Here is a 24159-nt window from a genome sequence, read left to right as displayed (position 1 = left end):
GAGCAATTATGAAAGTATTCACTGAAATGGGCAAACCAATAGAAATAAAATCAGACAAAGATTCAGCATTTCTGTGTATAGCACTAAAAAATTGGCTACAAGAAGAAAATGTAAAGTTAGAAATCACATCAAGTAAAAACGGCATCTCAGACGTAGAAAGATTCCATAAAACAGTAAATGAAAAACTCAGAATTATAAATAGTGAAAATGACATCGAAGATAAATTACTTAAATTTGACCAACCATAAGACGAGACACAAAACAACTAACCGAACACAAGCGGACATTTTTATCTATGCAGGATCCCCGACTATAATACTCAAACAAAAAAATACATCAAATAAACAATTTAAATGAAGATAGACACGACTTCGAAATCGACACTAGATTTAAACAAGAACCATTAGTAAAGTCGAAAACGACAAATCCATTCAAAAAGACAGGAGAAATAAATCAGTTAGACGAGAAACATTTTGAAGAAAGAAATAGAGGACAAAACGTTACACACTACAAATCAAAATTCCAGAAGAAAAAGAAAGTTAATAAAAGCAAATACGACAATTAATTAATTACAGGTCAACAACTCAAGATGACTTTTTAATGCATCATGCTATTCTTAACATTAAAATCAACATGCAGTCAATCCATTGACATAAACCCAGTAAAAACGGTTACTTAATATTTAAAACAGGAACCATGGACTTACCGACAAACTTTTAATATCATTATTTAAAAGTGAATTTAACTCTAATAGACATTACATATAATAATTTAATGCAAAAAGCACAAGAATTTAAAAACTTAATCCATATTCAATACTTAACAGAAAAACTAAGTAGGGAAATTAATGGAATACACATTGTAAAACGTAATAAACGAGGACTAATTAACTGAATTGGTTCAATATACAAATATCTTTTTGGTACTCTTGATCAGGAAGATAAAGATGAATTAGAAGAAAAAATAAATAATCTTAATCTTAATAATAATAATAGCGTACAAGCAAACGAACTAAATTACGTAATAGACATTGTTAATAAAGGTTTAGAAGTAATAAACAATTTCAGGGAAGAAAAAGAAACATCAGTAAGATTAGAAGTTCTAATCTTTAATTTTGAGCATTTCACAGAATACATTGAAGACATAGAAATGGGCATGCAGCTCACTAGACTAGGAATTTTCAACCCAAAACTTCTAAAACATAATCACTTAAGTCATGTTAATTCGGAAAAACTATTGAATACAAAAACTTCCACCTGGCTTAAACCTAGTTCAAACGAGATATTTATCATTTCAAACATTCCTCAAGAAATAATAAAAACCGCTATCTTTGAGATACTTCCTTATCCAGACGAGAATAAAAATATTTTGACAGAAAATTCATACGATAAATACTATTTTAATAACAACACTTTGTTCAATAAAAACACAAAACAAATAGAAACTAACGAATGTATAATAGGCATTTTAAATCAAATCCCAACCACTTGTAAATACACTAAGACATATAAGAATTTTCAAACTAATTACATTGAACCAAACATAATTGTAACATGGAATCTACCAAAAACTAAACTTAATCAAAATTGCGTAAACAACGAATTAATAATAGAAGGCAATAACATAATAAAAATTTACGATTGTGCCTTACAACTAAACGAAATATCAATAATAAATTCATTGCTTGACTATAGCCAAAGCATTTATGTAACAAACAATATCACCAGGCTATAACCTACTTCCTTTATTGGAAATCCCAAATTGGAATTGGAATCCCAAATTATAAACAAAATTGATACTCCAATATTTACAGCTGAGAAAAATCCCTCGCTATATCCCAATGTATCCGCCTGAGGACAGGCTATTTTCTTTAGGATGGGGGAGTCATATATCCAACTCCAATACCCAATAACATATAAATATTTGGCCCCTGAAATTCATAACGTTAAAGTAAACATCCGTTTTTATAAACAATTGTCCCCCTCAAAACCAAAGCGTATGAACGCTAATCTATAAAATTAACATAAACAATTAAACACTTGAAATAATAATTGTCCCCCTAACAACCAAAAGCGTGAGAACGCTAACTCAGCAATTAAAATCGGACCAATCAAATCATCGAAATATCAATCACGCCACCAAAGGGCTCCCAAATTTAGCTTATAAATATAACCATAAGACATTTTTGTAACCAGTTCTAAGTTTTCATTCAAATAATAAAGTACGTTGCTTTTAACTCACAAAACATATCTTTTCTTTTCCTTATTGGGAAAATTGGATATTTAATTATATTAGGATCGGGTCATTACATAACAAGGTTTTACAATATTCGAAAATTTTTATAAAGTCCTCGTCAACAGTAACCTTTGATTTTCCCTTCAGTTGTTTAGTTAGTGGTTTTGTTATTTTAGCAAAATCTTTAATAAACTTTCTATAATAACCCATGACACCTAAGAATGATTTAATTTGTTTCTGTGTAGTAGGCAAAGGGAATTTCTTTATTGTCTCAATCTTTGTCAGGTTTGGCTTTACCCCTTCGGGGGTAACAATGTGACCCAGATATTCGATTTCGTTTTTCAGGAATTCAGACTTATCCGGTTGTAATTTTAAATTTGCATTTCTAATTTTCTTGAAGACTTTTTTTAAATGTTGGATATGTTCCTGTAAGGATGGCGAGAAAACAATGATGTCATCCATATATGCAAGGCAACAGGGTCCCAATAAGTCACCAAATAAGGAATCTATTACCCTTTGAAAAGTTGCAGGTGCATTAGTCAGGCCAAAGGGCATTCTGATAAACTCATAATGTCCTCCCTCCTGCATCTCTATCTGGTAGTAACCACTGGCTAAATCCAGTATTGAAAAATATTTCGATTTCCCAATTCTATCCAAGACATCGTTTATTATTGGCATAGGGTACTTGTCTTTTATGGTTTTCTCATTTAGCTTTCTAAAATCTACAACTAGACGCCACTTTCTTTTTTCTGAGGCATCGGCTTTTTTTGGCACAAGCCAAACTGGTGCACTCCAAGGAGAGTGACTATGTCTTATTATTTTATTATCGAGTAATTTTTTAATAGTTCCTTTACCTCAATTCTTTCATGGAACCCATACCTATAGGGTCTTGTATAATTATGGATATCATCTTTAGTCAAAATCTTATGTTTGACTTCGTTTGTAAATGATAGTTGCTTACTGTCATCATAAAAGATGTCAGAAAATTCAACACAAATGTCTTTTAATAATTGGATTTCTTCTGAGTTGTTATGTGCAGTTCTAATTATTTTGTTAAAATCAAATGAGCTTAAATCTGTTTCATTATCATTTTGGAAAGCGATGTTTACTTCTATACGCTGACCTTTGGAATATGAATTTACTTGAAGTGGTTGGTCAAAACATACTTTTATGTGAGTCGGAGTAATTTGTTATTTCGACGCAACTGATGTTATTTTCTACTGAATATAATCCGTTTGAAATAAAAAGGTCATTATCTAGTTGTATTTCCTGACAAAGAAAAGTGCCTTCTTTAAGGTTAACAGGGAGGTTAGTTTAATATGTTGTTCACTTGGAACAAATTGAGGGTCAATAAAAGAAGTAGTAGACCCTGTGTCGATGAAAAGGTTTAATTTTTTACCAAATGGGAATTGAATTTGAACATATGGTAAAATCGAGCCATGTGTGTGCTTGGTTATGTAGCCTGCTTGGATGTTGAGGCTACATACTGAAAATTTTGGTCATCATTAATGTTGTGCAACTCATCTCTTTTTTTTATTTGATTACTGTTGTTTGTGTTGGATTTTGCAGACTGGTTAGAGAAGTTGGAATTTCTAGTTTGGGTACTATAGTTTCCCCAATTTTTCTGTCTCTGTCGGTCACTTTGTTGCTCATTGTCGTACTTTTTTTGTTTAAATGGTCTTTGATTGTTGTTACTGTAATTATTTGTTTTTCCCTCTTGAGATTTCTCTCCCTTTTTTGTTGGTTTCGGGGCCCAAACGATTCCGAATTTCGAACATTATACGTTGTTCTTTCAAAGCTCTGATTTATTCGCCTAGCTTCTCTTTGACTAGTATAAACTTCCTTTTCCGCAATTGCTATTTCATATGCTGCAACGATATCCGTGGGGTCTCTGCATCGAACTAAAGGTCTACGAAGTCCCTTCAGGAAAGTGGTTAGACATTGGTTAAGAAACAATTCTTTCTTTGTTTGTATGATAGTTGGATTGGTATTTATTGATTAGGTGATATTGAAATTACATATGTGGGACTAGGTTCCGATTCCGTTGAAATAAGTAGTCCCGTTTGATTTATATTTAGTTATATGGTAAAAGGTTTTATTTTAAATTATAATTAGGTTTTAGTAATTATAAAAATGTTTGAATTGAATGGTAATTGTTTCGTCTTTAGGTTTTTACACGTCTTCGTCTTTAACACTTCTTTTTAATACCCGTCTTTCGTCTTTTATACATCTTTTCAAAAAACGTCTTCTCGTCGTTGGCTCGTCTTAAAAAGTTCTTCGTCTTCTCGTAGCAGCATTGCCACATCGTCGTTTTCGTGGGTCGCTTGCCACCTCGTCTCATATGGATCGCTTGCCACACCGTCGTTAAACAGCTGATTTGAGGTGGTCCGGCCATTCGGCGTTACCAGCCCAACCCCACATCCGGCCGTCCTGACTAAGCATTCGGCCCGAATGCGCCGTCGTCATCATCATTATAGTCTGTTGACCATGGCTTCATATATTCAGCACACGTTGACGTATTCTTTGGACCACCTGAACTTCCCATCTTTAGTACATCATATGAATTGTTTTGCTTTACTTTAACAACTTGGTATGGGCCCAAAAACTTTGGCTTCAATTTTAGGCCGGCTCCAAATTGTGTTCGCTTTATGGCGACTAGATCACCAACGTCGTAATGTTTGGCTGGTTTACGTCTCAAATTGTATGACTTCTTATTCTCGTTTTGCATCTTCAGGATCTGCGTCTTGGCTTTACATCGTAGTTCGTTGCGGTCGTTGTTAAATGTAGCTATGGTTTCATCATTGATTAGTTTTATTAGCTGATCGTCGTCTTTGGTTCGCATCTTTACTCCTATTAGCAGCTCGAAAGGTGTGGAATTAATACTTCTAGCATATGTGGAATTAATTGCTTGTTGGACTCTGGATACGTGTTTGTACCATTTAGTTGGATCGTCGATGCTGAGCTTAGATAGTACTGATATTATAGTTGCATTCAACCTCTCAACTTGACCGTTTACTCGGGGTAGACCAGTTGTCGTCTTCACCAATTTAATGTTTTCATCTCGGCCATACTGAATAAAGATATCTGCGGTGAAAGCAGCACCTCTATCCGAAATAATTGTTGAAGGATTACCGAAAATTGAACTCTATGCAGACAGCTTTGCTTTAACTTCGTTTGCAGTTGTTGACTTCGTCGGATAAAGCCAACAGAATTTAGTGAATGAGTCAATTACGGCTAGGATATGCTTATAATTCTTATGCGTCGAGTCAAGGGGACCCAAAAAATCTACATGATATGTGTGCAATGGACGTCTTCTTTTTGCACTGGATGTAGCAGACCCTCCTGCTTACCTCTTTTGCGATTACTCATGATACACGTTATACAGCAGCTTATGTATTTTTCGATTTTATCCTCGATGTTTGGTATATAATAATCCTTGCAAATCAACTCCTTAGTCTTTTTGATTGCGAAGTGACCTCTGTCATGTGCTCGGCTAATTATTTGTTTCTGCAAACTGTTTGGTACTACAATTAATTCGACGTCATTTACAAGCTTGTACAAAATATCTGACTTTAAAAAATAGTTCTCATAGGACGGCTTTTTATCGGTAAGTACTTGCTTAATAGCTTTAAGTTGTTCGTCTTGCATTTGAGCTTGCTTCAGTCCGATACTCATACTATCTTCAGTTATTGTTAATATTGGATATCTACTCAGGGCGTCTACATGCTTCATACGTGTTCCAGGACGATGTTCAACTTTGAAATTATACTCTTGTAGAAATAAGACCCAAACTTTGCTTATAAAGTGTCTTCGTAAAAGCATTGCAGTCAGTTATCAAACGAAAATTGATTCCTAAAAGGTAAACTCTAAACTTGTTCAAGGCCTCAATGACTGCTAGAATTTTCAGCTCATAACTCGAATACTTGCGCTGAGCATCTGTAGTCTTCTTACTCATAAAATAAACAGGGTGTAATTCGTCGTCTTCATCTTATTTTTGCAATAGGACTGCACCAAATCCATCTATTGAAGCATCTGTATGAACTTCGGTTTCGTACTTCTGGTTATATATCTTTAAAACTGGATTTTCGGTCAACTTCTTCTTTAATAAATTGATAGCATACTCTTCTGCTGCACCTAGATAGAATTTATTATTGGATTTCAACAAGTCTGTTAATGGCTTTGCAATGATTGCGTAGTTGGGTATAAATTTTCTGAAATACCCACTTAAACCCAAAAAACTTTGCAATTGCTTAGGTGTCTGAGGAATTTTGAATTTAGAAACGGCTTCAATCTTTTCGGTTGTCGGATACAACATCTGATTTTCAATAATATGTCCTAAGAATTGGATTCGTCTTTTCAAAAAATGACACTTCTTAATGTTGAGTTCCAGTCCATAATCTTTACAGGTAGTAATGACTTCTTTTAAATTTAAAACAGCTTCTTTTTCGTCTTTTGCTGGAATTATTACGTCGTCTATGTAGGGAAGTGCAATACCTCAGCGAGTAAGGGGTTGAAATATTGCGTTAATGTGCCGTTGAAACACACCAGGCGAATTGGAGAGCCCAAAAGGTACTTTCTTAAATTGATATTGGCCATTCTGAGTCACAAACGATGTGTACTTCTTACTTGATTCGGCCACTGGTACGTGAAAAAAACCGTTTTTCAGATCTATTGTACTGAATACCTTTGCATCTTGGAGTCTATCAAGTTGGTCTTCAATAAGAGGCAGGGGAAAACGATCTTTTACAATTACCTTATTGATGCGTCTAAAATCAATAAAAAGTCTCGGTGAGCCGTCACGCTTTTTGACAAGGACTACAGGACTTGTAAACTCTGAATTAGATTCTTCAATTATATCGTTGTTTACCCACTCTTGAATTTGTTCGTCGACTATTTTTGTTTCTTGAAACGGTAGTCTGCGCGGACGCGAAAATATTGGTGTTTCGGCATTTAATGTTATGTTCATCTCGATTTGGGTTGACTTTGTTTTAACCGGCTTATAGTTTTCAATTAATTCTCGCACTTCAATTTTTGCTTTTTCACCCGCAGCTTGATCTATATTTATTTCGTCATTATTCGCGATAGCTTCAATTTTCATTATATTCAATTCCGAAATCTCGATCTCATTCTCGACATATTTACGCACTGTTAGACCATAACGATTAAAAATTAATTCAGCAAGAAGGCAAATCTGTTCACCAATGATTATTTTAATATCCATAACAACATCGGAACAACATAAAAGTCAAGAACATAGTCATCATTATCGATTTTAATTGATTTTTCGAAATGTCCAATTGGTCTAATTTGATTCTCATCACGATCACCGCCAAATCCAATAAGACTTACACTGCACGACAAAAGTTTTTGCTCACTTAGTTCTTTGAATAAGTCTTCGCGAATAACATTGAATTTACTGCCTGTATCAAAACAAGCCGAACAATTTATATGCTCTATTAACACTGTTTTATAGAGCTGCAAAACCATCGATGGTACTATCGATAATATCGATGGACTTTCAATTGAGCGATAGATCGATGGTTTTTTTCCTCCATCGATAGTTCACTGCATGGCTAGACACAAAACCACGCGTAAGTACTTTTACATAAATTTAAAGTTTTTCGATTTTAATTCTAATTAATTCTATATTAATTCACTTTTGAACTATTTAGTACACAGATTTCTAAAATAGGTGTAACTTTGTTGGCGGTTCCTCAAAAATTATGGATAAGTTTGTGATTTCATCAAGTAAGTGTTTCCAAGCTAATTTTTTCTTATTTGTTCATAATTGTTTTTGTATTTTAGATAAAAGTGCATCATCAGCTGCCTCAACATCTTCAGCTGCCTCATCGATATTAGCTGCCTCACCATCAACATCTGCCTCGTCGTCCGCTGTGGTTCCGCATCCAGACGAGTTGCCTTGCAAGCGAAAAAAATGCAGCTCTCAGGTATGGGACTACTTTGAAAAATGTAAAGTAGAAATTTCGCAAAATGCAAATTATGTGGCAATGAGTACAAAACGAGCGGGAACACGTCTAACATGCAAGAGCATTTAAGGCGTGCCCACCCGCTCAAATTAAGTCAACTTAGCGAAAATGTGCCAAAAATTGACCAATTTGTTCAACGGTCCGAGCTTTATGAACCTACATCTGAAAGAAGGGCGAAATTGGACAAGTGTTTGACTCAAATGATTGCGAAAGACTTGCAACCTTTCAGCGTAGTAGAGGATGAAGGGTTCAAGTGCTTTGTAAAAGCCTTATGTTTGATGATGCCAATGTTTGATGAGATGCAATTAAAGCTAAAAAACAAGCTTAATACAATCGAGCACTGTGGGTTGAGTACAGATTGCTGGACATCTCGAGGCAATAGTAACTACAAAACTGTAACGTGCCATTTCATTGACGATGACTTCAAGTTAAAGGCGGCTGTATTGGCAACACAGCCCCTTTTAAACGAAGAAAACCACTCAAGTGCCAACATTAGCGCAACGCTGAAGGAAATATGTGGCTGGAGAAATCGTCAGCCAAAAAAGAAGCAGTCTAAAGCCAAAAGCTGTGAATATGCTTCTAGCCTTGAAGCAGAACCAATGGATTTTGGAATAAATCTCGAATATTTTTGTTTTTTTAAGTTGAAGTGTTACGTAATTTTATTTTTCTTTTTTTGTTATTTTATTTAGTTCTAAGAGTTTTAAGTTTTTATTTTTATGTATGAAATGACTGAACATTCAAGATACTCATTTGTTTAATAGTCTTAAGATGAAATGAAATGAATTGCCTTATAATTTTAAGTAACATATCTTTGTGATTTATTAAAATGGCACGAAGCCAATATATTATATTGAAAAAATATACAGCGTTTGTTTTTGAACAAGTTGTTATTACTTAAAAGAAATTTCGATGGAACCATCGATACTATCGATGGTTTATTCCATCGAGCTTGAAAATATCGATGGACCAACCATCGATGGTTTTGCAGCTCTACTGTTTTACTCGTAATTTTACTTTGACATTGTAGAGTATACGCATTCACTTTTTGTTCATCTTTTTGTTTAACTTGACTGCATTTATTGGCAATATGCCCAAATTGGTTACACTTAAAACATTTCGCGCGATGCAATGTCTTTCATTTTATAAAAATATTCTTGCACATTTTCACTTTTGTTTCGCTTTCTTTCGCTCAGTTGTTTATGTAATTCTTTGCTCGATACGGTCTGCCTAAACTCGCTTAATAATGCATTTTTGAGTATTGACCAAGAATTAATACCTCTTTCACTGAAAACAAATAGCTTGGCATTGCCTCTTAGCGACTTTTTTGCAAAAACTAATTTTTGAAGGTCATTAAAGTCCATCAAAAGAGCCTGATCTTCGAATTTTGAAAGCCATTCCTCAATTCCAATTGAATTTGTTCCATCGAATGTTCTAATTGTGTCCTCTATGTCACGACAATTCATACCAAAACGCATAGAAATGTCACCATAACGTTTTTCGTCTCCACTGTTTCTCTTACATCTTTGTGAATTCTCTTTCTCTTTCTGTTCAACGTTTTCTTCTGCATCATTATACACACTACTGAGAGCGGCACTTTCGTCACCCTCGTGGTCGTCAGATTCGTCGCTGCTTTCGTCGTTACGCTCTTCGTTTTCACAAAACAAATTGCGAAGTTCGTGGAATATATGTGACTGCAAATTCTCTACTTCGTGCCCTATACCGAGTATGTTACATATAGACACAAGATCACGTTCGGACAAGTTCTGTTCAACGTATTTTTTCGTGCTTTCGTATTGCGCGTCATTCTCATCGAAGCTGAATCCAGAAAATTCTCTTAACCGTTGCCGATTGGTTCTGTCTCCCTCTCGCTCATATACATATTTATGCAAAGCAGTAATGCTTGCTTTACTGGCACTAGCAATTTTAGCATTAATAAAATTTTTTAAACACGGCATTTTGGTTATGATGGGGGAAAAAAAATTGGGTTATTTTTTACAGCATTTATTGTTTTATATTCTATAAGTCACTTTTTTCTTTAACTTCTTTATACTTTTTTTTCAGCAATCTTTTCACCGTTTTCTTTTCACAGTTTTCTTTTCACAATTCACTTTTCAGCATTCTCTTTTTACCATTCTCTTTTAACCGATCGCGAACGAGCGCCCAATTTTGTGGGACTAGGTTCCGATTCCGTTGAAATAAGTAGTCCCGTTTGATTTATATTTAGTTATATGGTAAAAGGTTTTATTTTAAATTATAATTAGGTTTTAGTAATTATAAAATGTTTGAATTGAATGGTAATTGCTTCGTCTTTAGGTTTTTACACGTCTTCGTCTTTAACACTTCTTTTTAATACCCGTCTTTCGTCTTTTATACATCTTTTCAAAAAACGTCTTCTCGTCGTTGGCTCGTCTTAAAAAGTTCTTCTTCGTCTTCTCGTAGCAGCATTGCCACATCGTCGTTTTCGTGGGTCGCTTGCCACCTCTTCTCATATGGATCGCTTGCCACACCGTCGTTAAACAGCTGATTTGAGGTGGTCCGGCCATTCGGCGTTACCAGCCCAACCCACACATATATATATATCGCAAGTTTATAACGCGTGTGCTTGCTGCGAACGACCGGGTGAACTGCCATTCCGGCGTCCAGGAAGAATAGTTGCCAGATGGCTTACGTATGGTAGGGCTGCATACACAACACCCCTTAACACCCAGATGACTCATAGAATTGAGTGGGTCGTCTCATGCGAGCAGAACGTCGTAGCATCGGTGAGGCATGCAATGACTGTGGATCATCTTGAATAGGACTGTCTGGCCTAGAGTGGTTACTGGAAACAGGATCTTCCGTGTTGTCATCAGTTGCTGATGGTGCCTGATGTGATATGTTTACATCTGTTTGTTCAACTCGGCTTCGAATTTGGTTATAATGACGCTTTATGATGCGATTGTCAGTCAAACGAACTTTGTAAGACACTGGTCCTGTTTGCTCGGATATGTTGGCTTCTATCCATTTTGGACCCGGTGCATAGTTTCGTACCCAAACGGATTTGCCTGTATCAAAACATTTCGATTGATTAATAAATGGCTCTGCTCCATTAGAAATTTCTTGTGGCTGTAGTTTATCAAAGTAGGACTTTAACTCCCGATTTAACAATAGCTGAGCTGGCGAGCGATTTGTCGTTGCATGTGGAGTTATGTGTTGATTAAACAAAAATCGAGCAAGTCTTAGATCCATATTATTGTTCGGAGATAGTTTTTTAAGGTAGTTTTTGGTGGTCTGCACCATTCGCTCTGCTTGGCCGTTTGTTGCTGGGTGAAACGGTGCTGATCTAATGTGTCGAATGCCTTGAACTCTTCGGAGGTAAATGCTGTGCCATTGTCTGACACTAACTGATCTGGTAACCCATGCGTAGCGGACAGTTGCCTGAGAACTTTGATTGTAGCCGCTGTAGAAGTGGAGCTAACAACCGCAACCTCTAGCCATTTTGAGTAAGAATCCACGACCAGAAGAAAGGTTTTTCCTTGAAAAGGTCCTGCAAAGTCGATGTGTAGACGGGACCACGGCCGCTTGGCTGACTCCCAATGATGCACCGGTGCCTCTGAATGATCGTTACGATTCTGCTGGCATGGAATACATTTCTTAACAATAAGCTCAATCTCAGCGTCAATGTTTGGCCACCAAACATAGCTACGCGCTAACGCCTTCATTTTTACAATGCCTGGATGAGCGGCATGTAGAGCAGCTAAAATTGTTGCTCTGGATTTCGGTGGAACTACGGCGCGATTTCCCCAAATCAAAACTCCTTTATTTGTAGAGAGCTGTTCCCGACGGCAATAGTATGGATATGCTATATCTGATTGCTCCAATTTCATGTCAGGCCATCCCCTTAACACCCAGTTTGATACTTTCGCCAATAAGGGGTCCTTCGATGTTTGAGCGGCAATCGCCTCAGCACTTATGATTGGCGTTGCTGCTAATTCGATCATAAGCACATCGTCGGTGCTAACAGCGTCCGATGCTGCTGACAGTGGACAACGACTTAGAAAATCCGCATTGCCCATTTTTAATCCGGAGCGGTGTACTAGCTCGAAAGTATATGCTGACAGGAACAAAGATCGACGTAGCATCTGATTTGAAATAATGTTTGGGATTGCTTTCGATGTGGTAAAACTACCCAACAGAGGTCGATGATCGGTGACTAGTGTGAAAGTACGACCGTAGACGTAGTTGTGGAACTTCTTTACTCCTGCTACCAAGGCAATAGCTTCTCGATCAATCTGAGCATAATTTCGCTCAGCTTTGGATAAGGTACGGGAGTAAAAAGCGATGGGTTTCTCCGCTCCATTCGGCATTTTGTGACTTAAAACTGCACCGAGTCCATATGGTGACGCATCACAAGCTAGCACTAGTGGCAATGAACCATCATAATGCACTAGTACGACCCAATAAGTTCCTTAAGTGTAGAAAAAGCCTTCTCACACTGTTTGTCCCACCTCCAAGTTGCATTTTTATCCAAAAGACGATGTAAGGGTTCTGCCACTGTTGCTTTATGTGGCAAAAATGAGTGATAAAAATTTAGTAGTCCTAAGAAAGCCTGCAACTGCTTTTTATCCTTAGGTGCTGGTGCGTCTTTGATTGCCGAGACTTTATCGGCCCATGGTCTTATACCAGTTGAGTCAATTTTGAAACCTAAAAACTCAACGAATGGTACTCCGAATTGGCATTTGTCCTTGCGTAGTCGCAGTCCGGCTTTGTCAAAACGTATAAACAGTTCCTGTAATCTAGTTGCCAATTCCGTTTCCGTTTTTCCAATTATTACAATGTCATCAAAATATGGTAAGACTCCGGAAATATTCTGTACTAAAGTATTAAAGTTGATTTATAGTCGCCGCAAATACGAATTGAACCGTCCTTCTTGATAACTGGTACAATAGGAGTGGCCCAATCTGAATACTCCACAGGCTTAAGAATCCCTTGCTTGCATTGGCGATCCAGCTCCTCTTCGACTAGTCCCTTTAGAGCATATGGAATTCGGCGTGGAGGTCGCACTGGTGGCACTGTAGCATCAATGTTTAATATGACTGGCGGACCAGTGTAACAACCAAGTTCTGTTGAGAATAAGTGTTCGAACTTATTCAGAATGCCTGCGATCTGTACGTCACTACCCACTGAATGTATGCCCTTGATACTGATGCCTAGTGGGTCGAACCAGTTACAACCCAGAAGGTCGCTACAACCGCTTTTAGTGACGATGACTGGTAGATTATCAATATTACGACCGTTGTAATGAATTGATACATCAAAAACTCCTAGTATCTGGATTGGGTTGTGTTGGTAGTCACTAAACCCCGGATCGTAGTTGTAAACCTTTGGCTTGTTTGTTGGCCAGATACGATCATAAGTCCGCAACGTCATCATAGTTACGTCAGATCCAGAATCCACTTCAAAAGTACACGATTTTCCATTAATCTGTACCGTGATATGTTTCTTCAGGCTCACCAGATTAGATATGAGGTTTACCGATTTCCCACGTGAATTTTTGCCCTTTACTGGATGAACATCGTTCGACGAGTCATTACTCCGGCAGACACGCTTAAGATGGCCCTTCCGGCCACAGCCGTGACATATTGCTTCACGATAAGGGCATTGCTGCCGGCCGTGTGGCCCGGCACAACCCGCACATTGTTGTCCTTTTCCTTTATGTGGTTGTTGAGGGCGCTGTGATTTGATGCTGTGGATAGTCTCGTTAGGCTGTCTGATAGCCTTTGCACTTGCTGCTGCAGCTTCACTAGTAGTTGCTCTCTCCAAAACTTTCTGCACTGTCAATTCAGTGTCTGCAAGAAAACTTCTCTGTAAGCTTTCATCCCTCATGCAGCATACAAAACGATCACACAGCATTCTGTCCAACGCTGCTCCAAAATTGCAACGCACTGCCAATGCCCGCAGCGCTGCGAGATAGTTTTGTGAAAATGATAAAATGCAGCGATTTCCGATGGACGTGGACAAAGATGATCAGTTAGAATCTTCTCAATTTGGTCTAACGGTAATGTACTGACCTGGTTTGGAAATGCCAATGATGTCAAAAGATCGTAGACTGGTGCTCCGACCAATGTGAGGAAAGATGCTTTTTTGCGACCCTCGTCTTTGACATCTTTGGCAAGCAGGAACAATTTAAATCGCTCCAAATATGAGCCCCATTTATTTGGCTGTCCCAAATCAAACGGTTCCAAAGTTCCAACTGTCGTCATAATTGGGTTCCGTTGAGTATATTTAGCACTCGTAGAATCAATTACTTCCTTATTTTTCTCAAAAACGCCGGCCAATCTAATCTCTCCAAATTCACCAGCAAGAGACTCTGCCATGCAAATGTGTGTGTAAACGTTTGCAAAATTTCACCACAGCATGTATATGTAAACGTATGCTTTTGTGCGTGACAATTTTTTGATATTTTGCGTCAATAATTCCAAGTTTATTTCGGATGATAATTAGCATCCCATCCTCGTCGCCAGTTTGAAATATCTTAGAATGTTTATTGATTAGGTGATATTGAAATTACATATATATATATCGCAAGTTTATAATGCGTGTGCTTGCTGCGAACGACCGGCTGAACTGCCATTCCGGCGTCCAGGAAGAAGAGTTGCCAGATGGCTTACGTATGGTAGGGCTGCATACACAACAGTTAATATTCCAAGTTCGGCTATTAGATTATTCTCGGTTCTTTTATCGACAAAGTGTTTAATTAAGGTCGCACATTTGATTGATACTAGACTTCATGAGCTTTACCCTGAATTTTGTTCAATTGCTCTCAAAATCATGACCCCTGCAATTGTCTGATCTGCTCCTTTAATAAGCATTAAAAACTCCTCAACATTGGTAATGAATTCTTTTAGTCCCTCTTTATTTTCCTCATATACAGGCATAGACTGAATCAATTGTAATAAATCGGATATCTTAAACCCACCCAATGGCTCCTGTGTTTGGGGGCCAGTGGGTTGGGTTGGAGGAATCTCCTGATCTAAAGGCATTGATAATTCGAAACACATTGGTAATTCGAAAACCTTTTTTTTTTTGAATTTGTTTTGTTACTATCTAGACTCTTAGATCGTGTTTCTTACTTTTTAACTTAATCGTAGCTTAATATATCTTTCTTACTTATGTTTTATTGTAATTAGTGTTAAGTGTAAGCAAGGTGTCCTTCCTTCTTTTTTTTTTGAATCTGTTGACTCACGAATTGTTGTCCCTCCGTGTGGCAAGCGATGAAATGATGGGGTTAAATATTTGTTGTTTTATTTCGCGGTTGTGCTGAAGCTAGCTGAGATTGTTGCTCGTTGCAGTAGTCCCAACTAAGGGCGGACAGTCATCAGCCGTGAATTTCACCAGATTAAGCTATGACACACCTTTTAAGTGTATTCAACATCTTTATTGTTGTTTCAAAATTGATATATAGTTTTTTGTTTTTTTTTTATTTTTTTTTTTTTTATTTTTTTTTTTGTGTTTTGTGTATTTTTTTTTTTTTTTTTTTTTTATTAGCTTTGTCCAATACAGCAGGTTCCGGTTACACATACACACAAACTTGTGGGCACATATAACCGTCTAGCGCAATAAGAACACGAAAAAATTTGTACACCAACTTATGTGTTGGTTTAAACAGCTTATGTGTCGTTTAACTATTTGTTCTCTTTTTTTTTTTTTTTTGAGTATGAAAACCAGAGGCTGGTTTGACCACTTTTACTTAGGAGGGTCCTTGGGAATCACAAAGTTTGGGAAAGTTATACTATTTTTATAGTAGTGTTTTTGTTTATAGTTTTACATATTTTATTTGAATCAATTTTGTTCTTGTGTTTTTTTTTTTTTTTTTTTTTATATCTATGTGGGAAATGGAAGAGAAGAGACAAACGCGTAGTGGCCGAACATTCTAGTAGTAGTAGAGAGAGCAGGGCATAGGATCATTATATAAGTTGAGAGAGAGCTTGTTAATGAGGCCGTGGATTATTCGCAAAGAGACTGTCAACTGAGTCGCACGTCAAGGTCCATAACTAGTCCAGTGTTATTTCTATAAGTATGTTTAAATTCTAACAATATATTGAACTCGATTGTCATCAAACGTAACATAGCGTAGTAACGATCGCTAAATCAACGCTACATTTTTGGGGGCTCGCCCGAAATATTGTTTAAAGAAATTAACAGACATACATATAACACTGCGTGAATGAAAGAGACAACAAATAAAGTTTTTCGAAGTGACAAAGCAAAAACTTTTTGTGTCGGCATCATTGTGTAAGAGCAAGCGAGATAGGCTGTGCTAAATTTGTTGCATAAAATCGTTGGTGCCCAAATACGTTACGACGCAGACACTATACGCACGAGCATGTTTAGTAACGGACGGCGATCAGTGAATTTTTCTAGAACAGTCTAGAAATATTTGGACAGAGCGAACCAAGAAACGTCAGCAGAGGCAGAGGCAATCCGTTGGCAGAGGCAAATCTGGACGTAGCGTGAGGCAAAACGTCAGCAGAGGCAGAGGCAACCCGTTGGCAGAGGCGAACCGTTGGCAGAGGCAACCCGTTGGCAGAGGCAAAGCTGGGCGTAGTGTGATAAAACGTCAGCAGAGGCAGAGGCAACCCGTTAGCAGAGGCAGAAGCTGGACGCGGCAAGAGACAAAACGTTAGAAGAGGACAGACAACCTGCTGGCAGAAATTAAATGAAGACTTCGTGGGACAGGAGCGGATGTAGATGGTTCTAACCTTAATTGAATTTACTAAAACTCACCTTAGCATTAATTATTGCTATTGAACGAAGAAAATATTGTAATATGGAGCTTGACGAGGTTATGGCATTGCGAGTCGCAGATTTGCGAAATAAGTTGGCCGAATTGAACCTAAGCACAGTGGGAAGAAAACGTGATCTACAGAATAGACTTCTTACTCATTACAATATTCAAGACCAAGATAGCGAGGATGAAGAAGTAGAATCAGTAGTTACAGCTGGAGGCGAATTGCTCATAAACAATTGTAGTCGATCTTGGTACACCTTAAAAGATGTTGAGGGCAGTGTATCCTATTTTTCCGGCTCAGGTAGTCCCGACATTGATTCGTGGGTACAAGAGATAGAAGAGTGTGCTATTACAGTACAATGGGACAAGTTACAGACCTTTATATACGCCAAACAGTTGTTAGCTGCGGCAGCTAAATCATTTATTCGGAGTCAGCATGGTATAAACAATTGGGAGATATTAAAAGCAGCACTGCGTAAAGAATTTGGTTCGAAACGATCAGCAGCGGTCATATCAGACGAGACAGTCCGAAGAACGACCAAAAGAGTTTCAAATGTGGTAAAGTAGGACATCGAATGGCACAGTGCAAACTAGAAAATCCAATTAAATACGAGAGAAATAGAAACGTGGTAGAAAATGAAGATGTAGTAATACAGCCGTCAAGCGAATTTACTCCGTCAGGGTTAGAACTTAAAGACATCGTATATTCTAACGTTATATTTAAAGGACGAGTACCTAGATACTGGCGCTGGTTTATGTCTTATGCGAAGAAATATTTATTTCATGATTGGATCGAAACCGTTATTAGGCGGAGCTAGACACTTAACAGGAATTGGCGACAGTAAAGTGTTGACTTTCGGTAGTTTTATAATACCAGTGAAAGTGGATGGTTTAGTTATGAACATAGAATTCCATGAAGTGACAGATCAGGACATAAGTTTTGATGCTATACTGGGTCGAACGATATTGACCACTGTCAATATAAATGTAACAGCAAATGGATCTAAGTTTGCTATGTGCAACGATATAGAAGTTTGTCGCACCCATAGTATGCCAAAGAGAGAACAAAATGAGTCAGATATTCAGTGGGCAGGAGAGATTGGAAATATCTTCATCACAAATATTGAAGACAGGGATAAGAGTCTAGACATAAATCTTTCGCATTTGAACCATTTGATAAAAGGGGAAGTAGAGAAACTAATTCAAAACTACCAGCCAACAAGAAATCCAAACGCACCAGTAAGCATGAAAATTATATTGAGCGACGAAATACCTGTGTATCAGCACCCGAGACGTTTAGCCCTTTGTGATCAGGAAATTGTTGATAAACAAATTCAGGAATGGCCAATGGCCAATTGTTAAAGAGGCCGTGGATTATTCGCAAAGAGACTGTCAACTGAGTCGCAAGTCAAGGTCCATAACTAGTCCAGTGTTATTTCTATAAGTATGTTTAAATTCTAACAATATATTGAACTCGATTGTCATCAAACAATTCAAATATTAATAAATAAATAAATATGGTAACGATCGCTAAATCAACGCTACATCTATATATATATGTACCTTACCCCTTTCACTTTCGGCTAATATTGTTGGGCCTTTGCTCGCTCCAGTTGACAAACTTGAAGCATTCGAATTTCACAGCTTGCTGTTTAATTTGCACATACTTTGACTTCTGTCTACTTTTCTTTTATATTTTTTTTTTTGAAGATCGATGTTGCTTCCAAGGCGGTTGAAAATTAAATGACTCGCTGCCCAAAAGGTTAGGAAACTACAAAACGCACTCCAAAATTTGCGACGCAACTCGTCAAACAATTCTGACTGTCGCGACATCGCTGTCGTTCTGTTCTAACGGAACACGTAAAGCCACCAAAATGTGCGACTCGCGACGCGGTCAGACGAAAAAAGATGATGAAATAGAGACACTTGTCGCGAAGCAACTTTGTACCGTTGCGGCATCTCCGTCACTCTGACGAGACATGCAAGTCTGCAAAATGTAGCAAACGACAATGTCGCCTGTTACGCAGCTTGTACCGCGACGCGGTCAGACCAAAAAGATGATGAAGTAGAGACGCTTGTCGCGAAACAACTTTGTACCATTGCGGCATCTCCGCAACACTCTGACGAGACATGCAAGTCTGCAAAATGTAGCAAACGACAATGTCGCCTGTTACGCAGCTTGTACCCATATACATGTGTGTATGTGCTTAACGGGAATTGCTGAATTCGGGGAAACAAATACACCCGAAGCAAAAATTTGAAAAAGATGTTGAAATATTTTAAATTCGAGTGAAACTCAAAGGCAACACCAACATCAATATCATGGAGTGCATAGTACACATTGACGATTTATGCATATGTATGTATATGTATGTACATATGTACATGTTTTGTTGTCTTTATCGCTCTGTCCGATACAGTTGGTTCAATCGCTAAATGCACTGGTTTTGCGCACTTAACAATCTCTAGCACCATTAAGCAAGAATTTATGCATTATTATAAATTTTTTTTTTTTTTTTTTTTTTACCAATGCAATATTTGTGAATCATTATTTAAATACTTTTTTTTTTTTTTTTACCAATGAAATATTTGTGAATTATTATTTAAACACTTTTTTTTTTGTTTACCAATGAAATATTTGTGAATCAATATTTAAACACTTTTTTTTTCTTTTTTTTTTTTTTTTTATACTTAGATACTTATGCATGAACGTAGGTTCCTTTGGGGCACTTTTTCCCGTCCCTGAAGTCGTTAAGCTGTGCCAGTTAACATCTTGGTCAAGTCGTGTTCGAGGAAAAGAGTAACTTTTCCCTGTGTTTATTTACTTTTTAGTATTTTTATTATAAAATTAAAACCTCCGTCTTGTTTGATGTTCAACACACAATTATCATTTTTATTCGGCGACAATGCCGTTCTTTCCTTCAGTTAATTATGTATATATGTAGCGTTGATTTAGCGATCGTTACTATATTTATTTATTTATTAATATTTAAATTGTTTGATGACAATCGAGTTCAATATATTGTTAGAATTTAAACATACTTATAGAAATAACACTGGACTAATTATGGACCTTGACGTGCGACTCAGTTGACAGTCTCTTTGCGAATAATCCACGGCCCCTTTAACAAGCTCTCTCTCAACTTATATAATGATCCTATGCCCTGCTCTCTCTACTACTACAAGAGTGTTCGGCCACTACGCGTTTGTCTCTTCTCTTCTATCACTTTAGATTGCTCTCTCTTAATTCCATTTCCCACAACCCCACTACTAATCGGATATGTACACCACCAAAGTATCCACAATGTTTTTGCTCATTATCATCCATTCATATTCATTTATTTAGATTAATTTTATTTTCAAGCTAGTTATGCAGACTCATAATGCGATGGTGCCCGTTGTAGATTGCTTAAGTGAATCGCGATAGTAATTCGGGAATTTTCGGATTAGTCGACCAGAAGAAACTATTGGCGGCAACAGCATCGTATGACGTATCTTTGTATGACTATGCGGGAACGCAAATTTTATGATCTTTGTAGTTTGAGGCTATCGTTAGGAATTGCAGTTGCAACTCGACCATATCGGGTTGACTGACCAATATAGTCGTTGAAAAGTTACAATATTATAAAATAGGCATTCTTAGACCTTCACTTTGTTTAGAGTGAAAAGAACCTGGACCAGGAATAGCATATGACTGGCGTATGTCGGTATAGGACCAGTTTAGGAAATCGTCATTCAGACAAATCGGAAATAGGAATTTTTGTTTAAGATTTAATAGAAATCTATTTTTTGTGCAGATCGAATCAACTTTGCAAAACGGCAATAGGATTGGATAATGATGGCGGATTTATATAATTTAAATTAATTAAAGAAAAATTTAAGTATGTCTGTTAGACACAGTCACGAGAGCATTGCGCGAGCTTTGCAAGAAAATGACCCATTTTGCGGCATTTGCCATGAAACTTTAAATGAAAACGAAGCAATTGCTTCGTCGCCTTGTAAGCACAGATTTCACAATAAGTGTATTACAGAGTGTTAAAACTTCGAATTTATGCTCCACTTGCAAGCATCCTTGTAAGATGAAACAACTTGTAAGATCAAATATTGACTTGGGAACGGAACTCCAAGAAGCTAGTAAATCAGGCGAGCCCACAACTCAGCCTGTGACCCCTTATAATACTCGTTCAGGACCTGGTCGACCTGGCAAGATTAAACCTATTCGTAATCAGGGCACGAGATCTTCAACCACCTCACGTCAACATAGGCCACCGCCTACCCAAGCTAGTAGTCCAAGACCAAGTACCCCTCCAGATTACACAACTTTGATACAAACTGCTATTCAAGCACAACAGGAACAGTTAGTAAACCATTTAGCTTTGCTGATTGACGACAAATTAGCTTCTATTCGAAATGAGCGCAACGAACCAACCCCATTCCAGAATGTTCTCCAGCGTTCAGCCTCCCGGCACCAAGACAAGAAGAACACTATAACCACACGCAAACATCTAGAAATCTTAGTAGTCAGACTCAGAACTCAAATAGAGGGTCGCGAGCAAATTCGACATTGTCACCCGAAAAAGTAGCAAGCATTATGCAAAGTTGGCGAATAAAATTTGATGGTTCCAAAGAAGGAATGCATTCAGAGGATTTCCTACAGAGTTCGTTCATTAGCAGAACAAAATTTGAATGAAGATTATCAAGTACTTTGTGATCATTTGTATTTACATTTCGCAGGTAAAGCGAATGATTGGTTTTGGAAATTTCATCGAGCACACCCAAGTTTCGATTGGAATAAATTTTGTGTTTATTTTAAGAATTTAGAAAGAAGTTTGATGAAGTAGATAACGATATGGACACCTGGGAACTGATTAATAGCAGACACCAGGGCGAGAATGAAACCTTTGAGGATTACCAGTTTAGTGTCGAAAGGCTAGTAGGAAGATTAAACACACAACTTTCAGAGGATTCTTTAGTCAAGTTATTAATTAGACATTCAAAGTCGGCAATTCGTTATAAACTTATGCATCTAGGAATTTTTACCTTATCTCATCTGAGACAGGAAGTACGCACCCACGAGCAATTTGCTAAACAAATGAAGAGCATGCCGAGCAAGAATACTTTTGGACATCGTTCAAAGATAGCTGAATTAGACTCTAATTTCGAGAATTATATGCAGGAGGAGGTGGAAGCTTTTAAACATAAACTTACATGTTGGAACTGCCGGAAGCCTGGACACCGTTTTGATATCTGTCTAGAACCGCGTACTGTATTATGCTATGGTTGCGGAGCCGTAAATGTTTTTAAACCGCGTTGTCGTAATTGCAACCGCAGGAAAACCGACCGACGGATGCGGCGATCAACACTTCGTTGTCGCATCCAGACCAATAATGAAGGATAAATATTCCCAAACAGAGGACTGTGAACCTCTTGTTTGTAGGAAAGAAACAGATTCACAAGGAAATGTAGGACCAACTTCGACAACAGTCGATAAAAGCCCATTTCGTCCTCTTCATCTACGTTTGGCTCAGTATGAGACCGTTCGTCATCGCATCTTTGGTGAAGTAGACAGCATACGACCAATGATTAAGTCTAAAGGCTCTACGCATAGACTACGCTTCTTTTGGAAGAAGGTTAGAAATAACCGAAAGAAATTGATTTCCAGTATATTTTCCCGATCAGATGATGTACACAGAAATAAAGATAGAAGGCCAGACCTTCACTGCGCTTTTAGGCCGTGGCGCTAATATTAGTTGCTTAGGAAGTAAGGTAGCTAAAGAATTTTTAAAGCATCCTAAAACATGCAATTGTTCAGGCAAAATAATTACGGCCAACAATTCTGAATGTTTTGTTAAAGGTAAATTGACAAGCGAGATTACGTATCGACAATTTACCAAACCCCTTGATTTCTTTATTATTCATGACTTAAAACAAGACATATATCTTGGAAAAGATTTTTGGCGTAAATTTGGTTTAATAGATAAATTGAAGGAAGACCCACTAATAGTATCGGATATTATTGAAGAAAACGGAAATGATCATGGAGATTCCGTGAAAATGCACCGTTTGTCTGAGTCTCAGCAGCAAAAACTTAATTTTGCAATTGCTAAATTACCCTGCTACGATAAAGAAGGATTAGGTCGCACACATCTCATTGATCATAAGATTGAAGTTGATAGTACTAGGCCCATTAAACAAAGGCATTGGCCAATTTCACCAGCCATTGAGAAGCTTATGTTCATGGAAATAGATAGAATGTTAGATTTAGATATCATTGAAGAATGTAACAGCCCATGGAGTTCCAATTGTGTATTGGTGAGACGTGGCGATAAAGTTCGATTATATTTAGATTCTAGAGCAGTGAATCAGTGCACTCGTAAAGACGCGTATCCTCTTCCCCATATTGATGGAATACTTAGCAGGCTGCCACCTGCTCGATTTATTACTGGACTGGACATGAAACACGCCTTCTGGCAAATTCCGTTAGAGGAAAGCTCACGTCAATACACCGCTTTCACAATACCTAAACGGCCACTTTACCAATATAAAGTGATGCCTTTTGGTTTGTGCAACGCCCCGCAGACTTTATGTAGACTTATGGATCGTGTCATACCGTCTTATTAGCGCACAAGGGTATTCGTTTACCTCGATGACCTGTTAATTCTTTCCGAAGATTTTGAATCGCATATTGCTTTAATACAAGAGGTAGCATTGAGACTGCGTAAGGCGAATCTTACGATTAATGTAGCTAAATCTAAGTTCTGCATGCAGGAGATTAAATACCTCGGCTTTATTATTGGATACGGACAAGTGAAAACCGATCCTGGAAAAATTTGTGCAATAAACGACTTTCCGATTCCAACAACAGTAAAACAATTAGGGAGATTTTTGGGACTCACTGGCTGGTATCCACGTTTTATTGAAAATTATGCCACCATTAGCTTTCCATTAACAGAACTCTTAAAAAAGAACCGATCTCTTAGTTGGAACGAAGAGGCAGACTACGCTTTCTCAGAACTGAAAAGAAGATTAACTTCAGCACCTATTTTGACCACTCCCGATTTTAAAAAACCGTTTATTTTATTATGTGATGCAAGTTTAGTAGGTATAGGATGTATGTTAGCTCAAACTAATTCCGAAGGCATAGAACTACCGATAGCTTACATGTCA

The 24159-nt window shown here is 37.5% G+C and overlaps 1 protein-coding gene and 1 long non-coding RNA gene across 2 annotated transcripts; one reads left to right on the top strand and one right to left on the bottom strand.

Moving 5' to 3' along the window:
• The first annotated feature begins 7769 nt into the window (after positions 1 to 7769).
• Positions 7770 to 8204, top strand: LOC124461615. Its single transcript, XR_006955156.1, has 3 exons — positions 7770 to 7826; positions 7908 to 7983; positions 8041 to 8204. It is a non-coding gene; the product is annotated as an uncharacterized LOC124461615 (long non-coding RNA).
• Positions 8205 to 10957: 2753 nt separating this feature from the next.
• Positions 10958 to 12568, bottom strand: LOC124461614 (uncharacterized protein K02A2.6-like). Its single transcript, XM_047013128.1, has 2 exons — positions 11499 to 12568; positions 10958 to 11087 (listed from the first exon to the last, which is right to left on the bottom strand). The coding sequence occupies exons 1-2, from the start codon at positions 12566 to 12568 to the stop codon at positions 10958 to 10960; spliced, it is 1200 nt and encodes a 399-aa protein (XP_046869084.1).
• Positions 12569 to 24159: the final 11591 nt, after the last annotated feature.

The sequence above is a fragment of the Drosophila willistoni genome, unplaced genomic scaffold (assembly GCF_018902025.1).
Source record: "Drosophila willistoni isolate 14030-0811.24 unplaced genomic scaffold, UCI_dwil_1.1 Seg567, whole genome shotgun sequence".
Classification (NCBI taxonomy): Eukaryota; Metazoa; Arthropoda; class Insecta; order Diptera; family Drosophilidae; genus Drosophila; species Drosophila willistoni.
The sequence above is the reverse complement of the archived record's forward strand: the minus strand, read 5'-3'. Positions and strand labels throughout refer to the sequence as shown.

Excerpts from the sequence above, each read along its gene's own strand:
- LOC124461614 (XM_047013128.1), bottom strand. The coding sequence starts at position 12,568 with ATGCCGAATGGAGCGGAGAAACCCATCGCTTTTTACTCCCGTACCTTA. Across the intron at positions 11,088-11,498 it reads ACGGCCAAGCAGAGCGAATG|GCACCATCAGCAACTGATGA; the intron begins GTGCAGACCACC and ends ATATCACATCAG.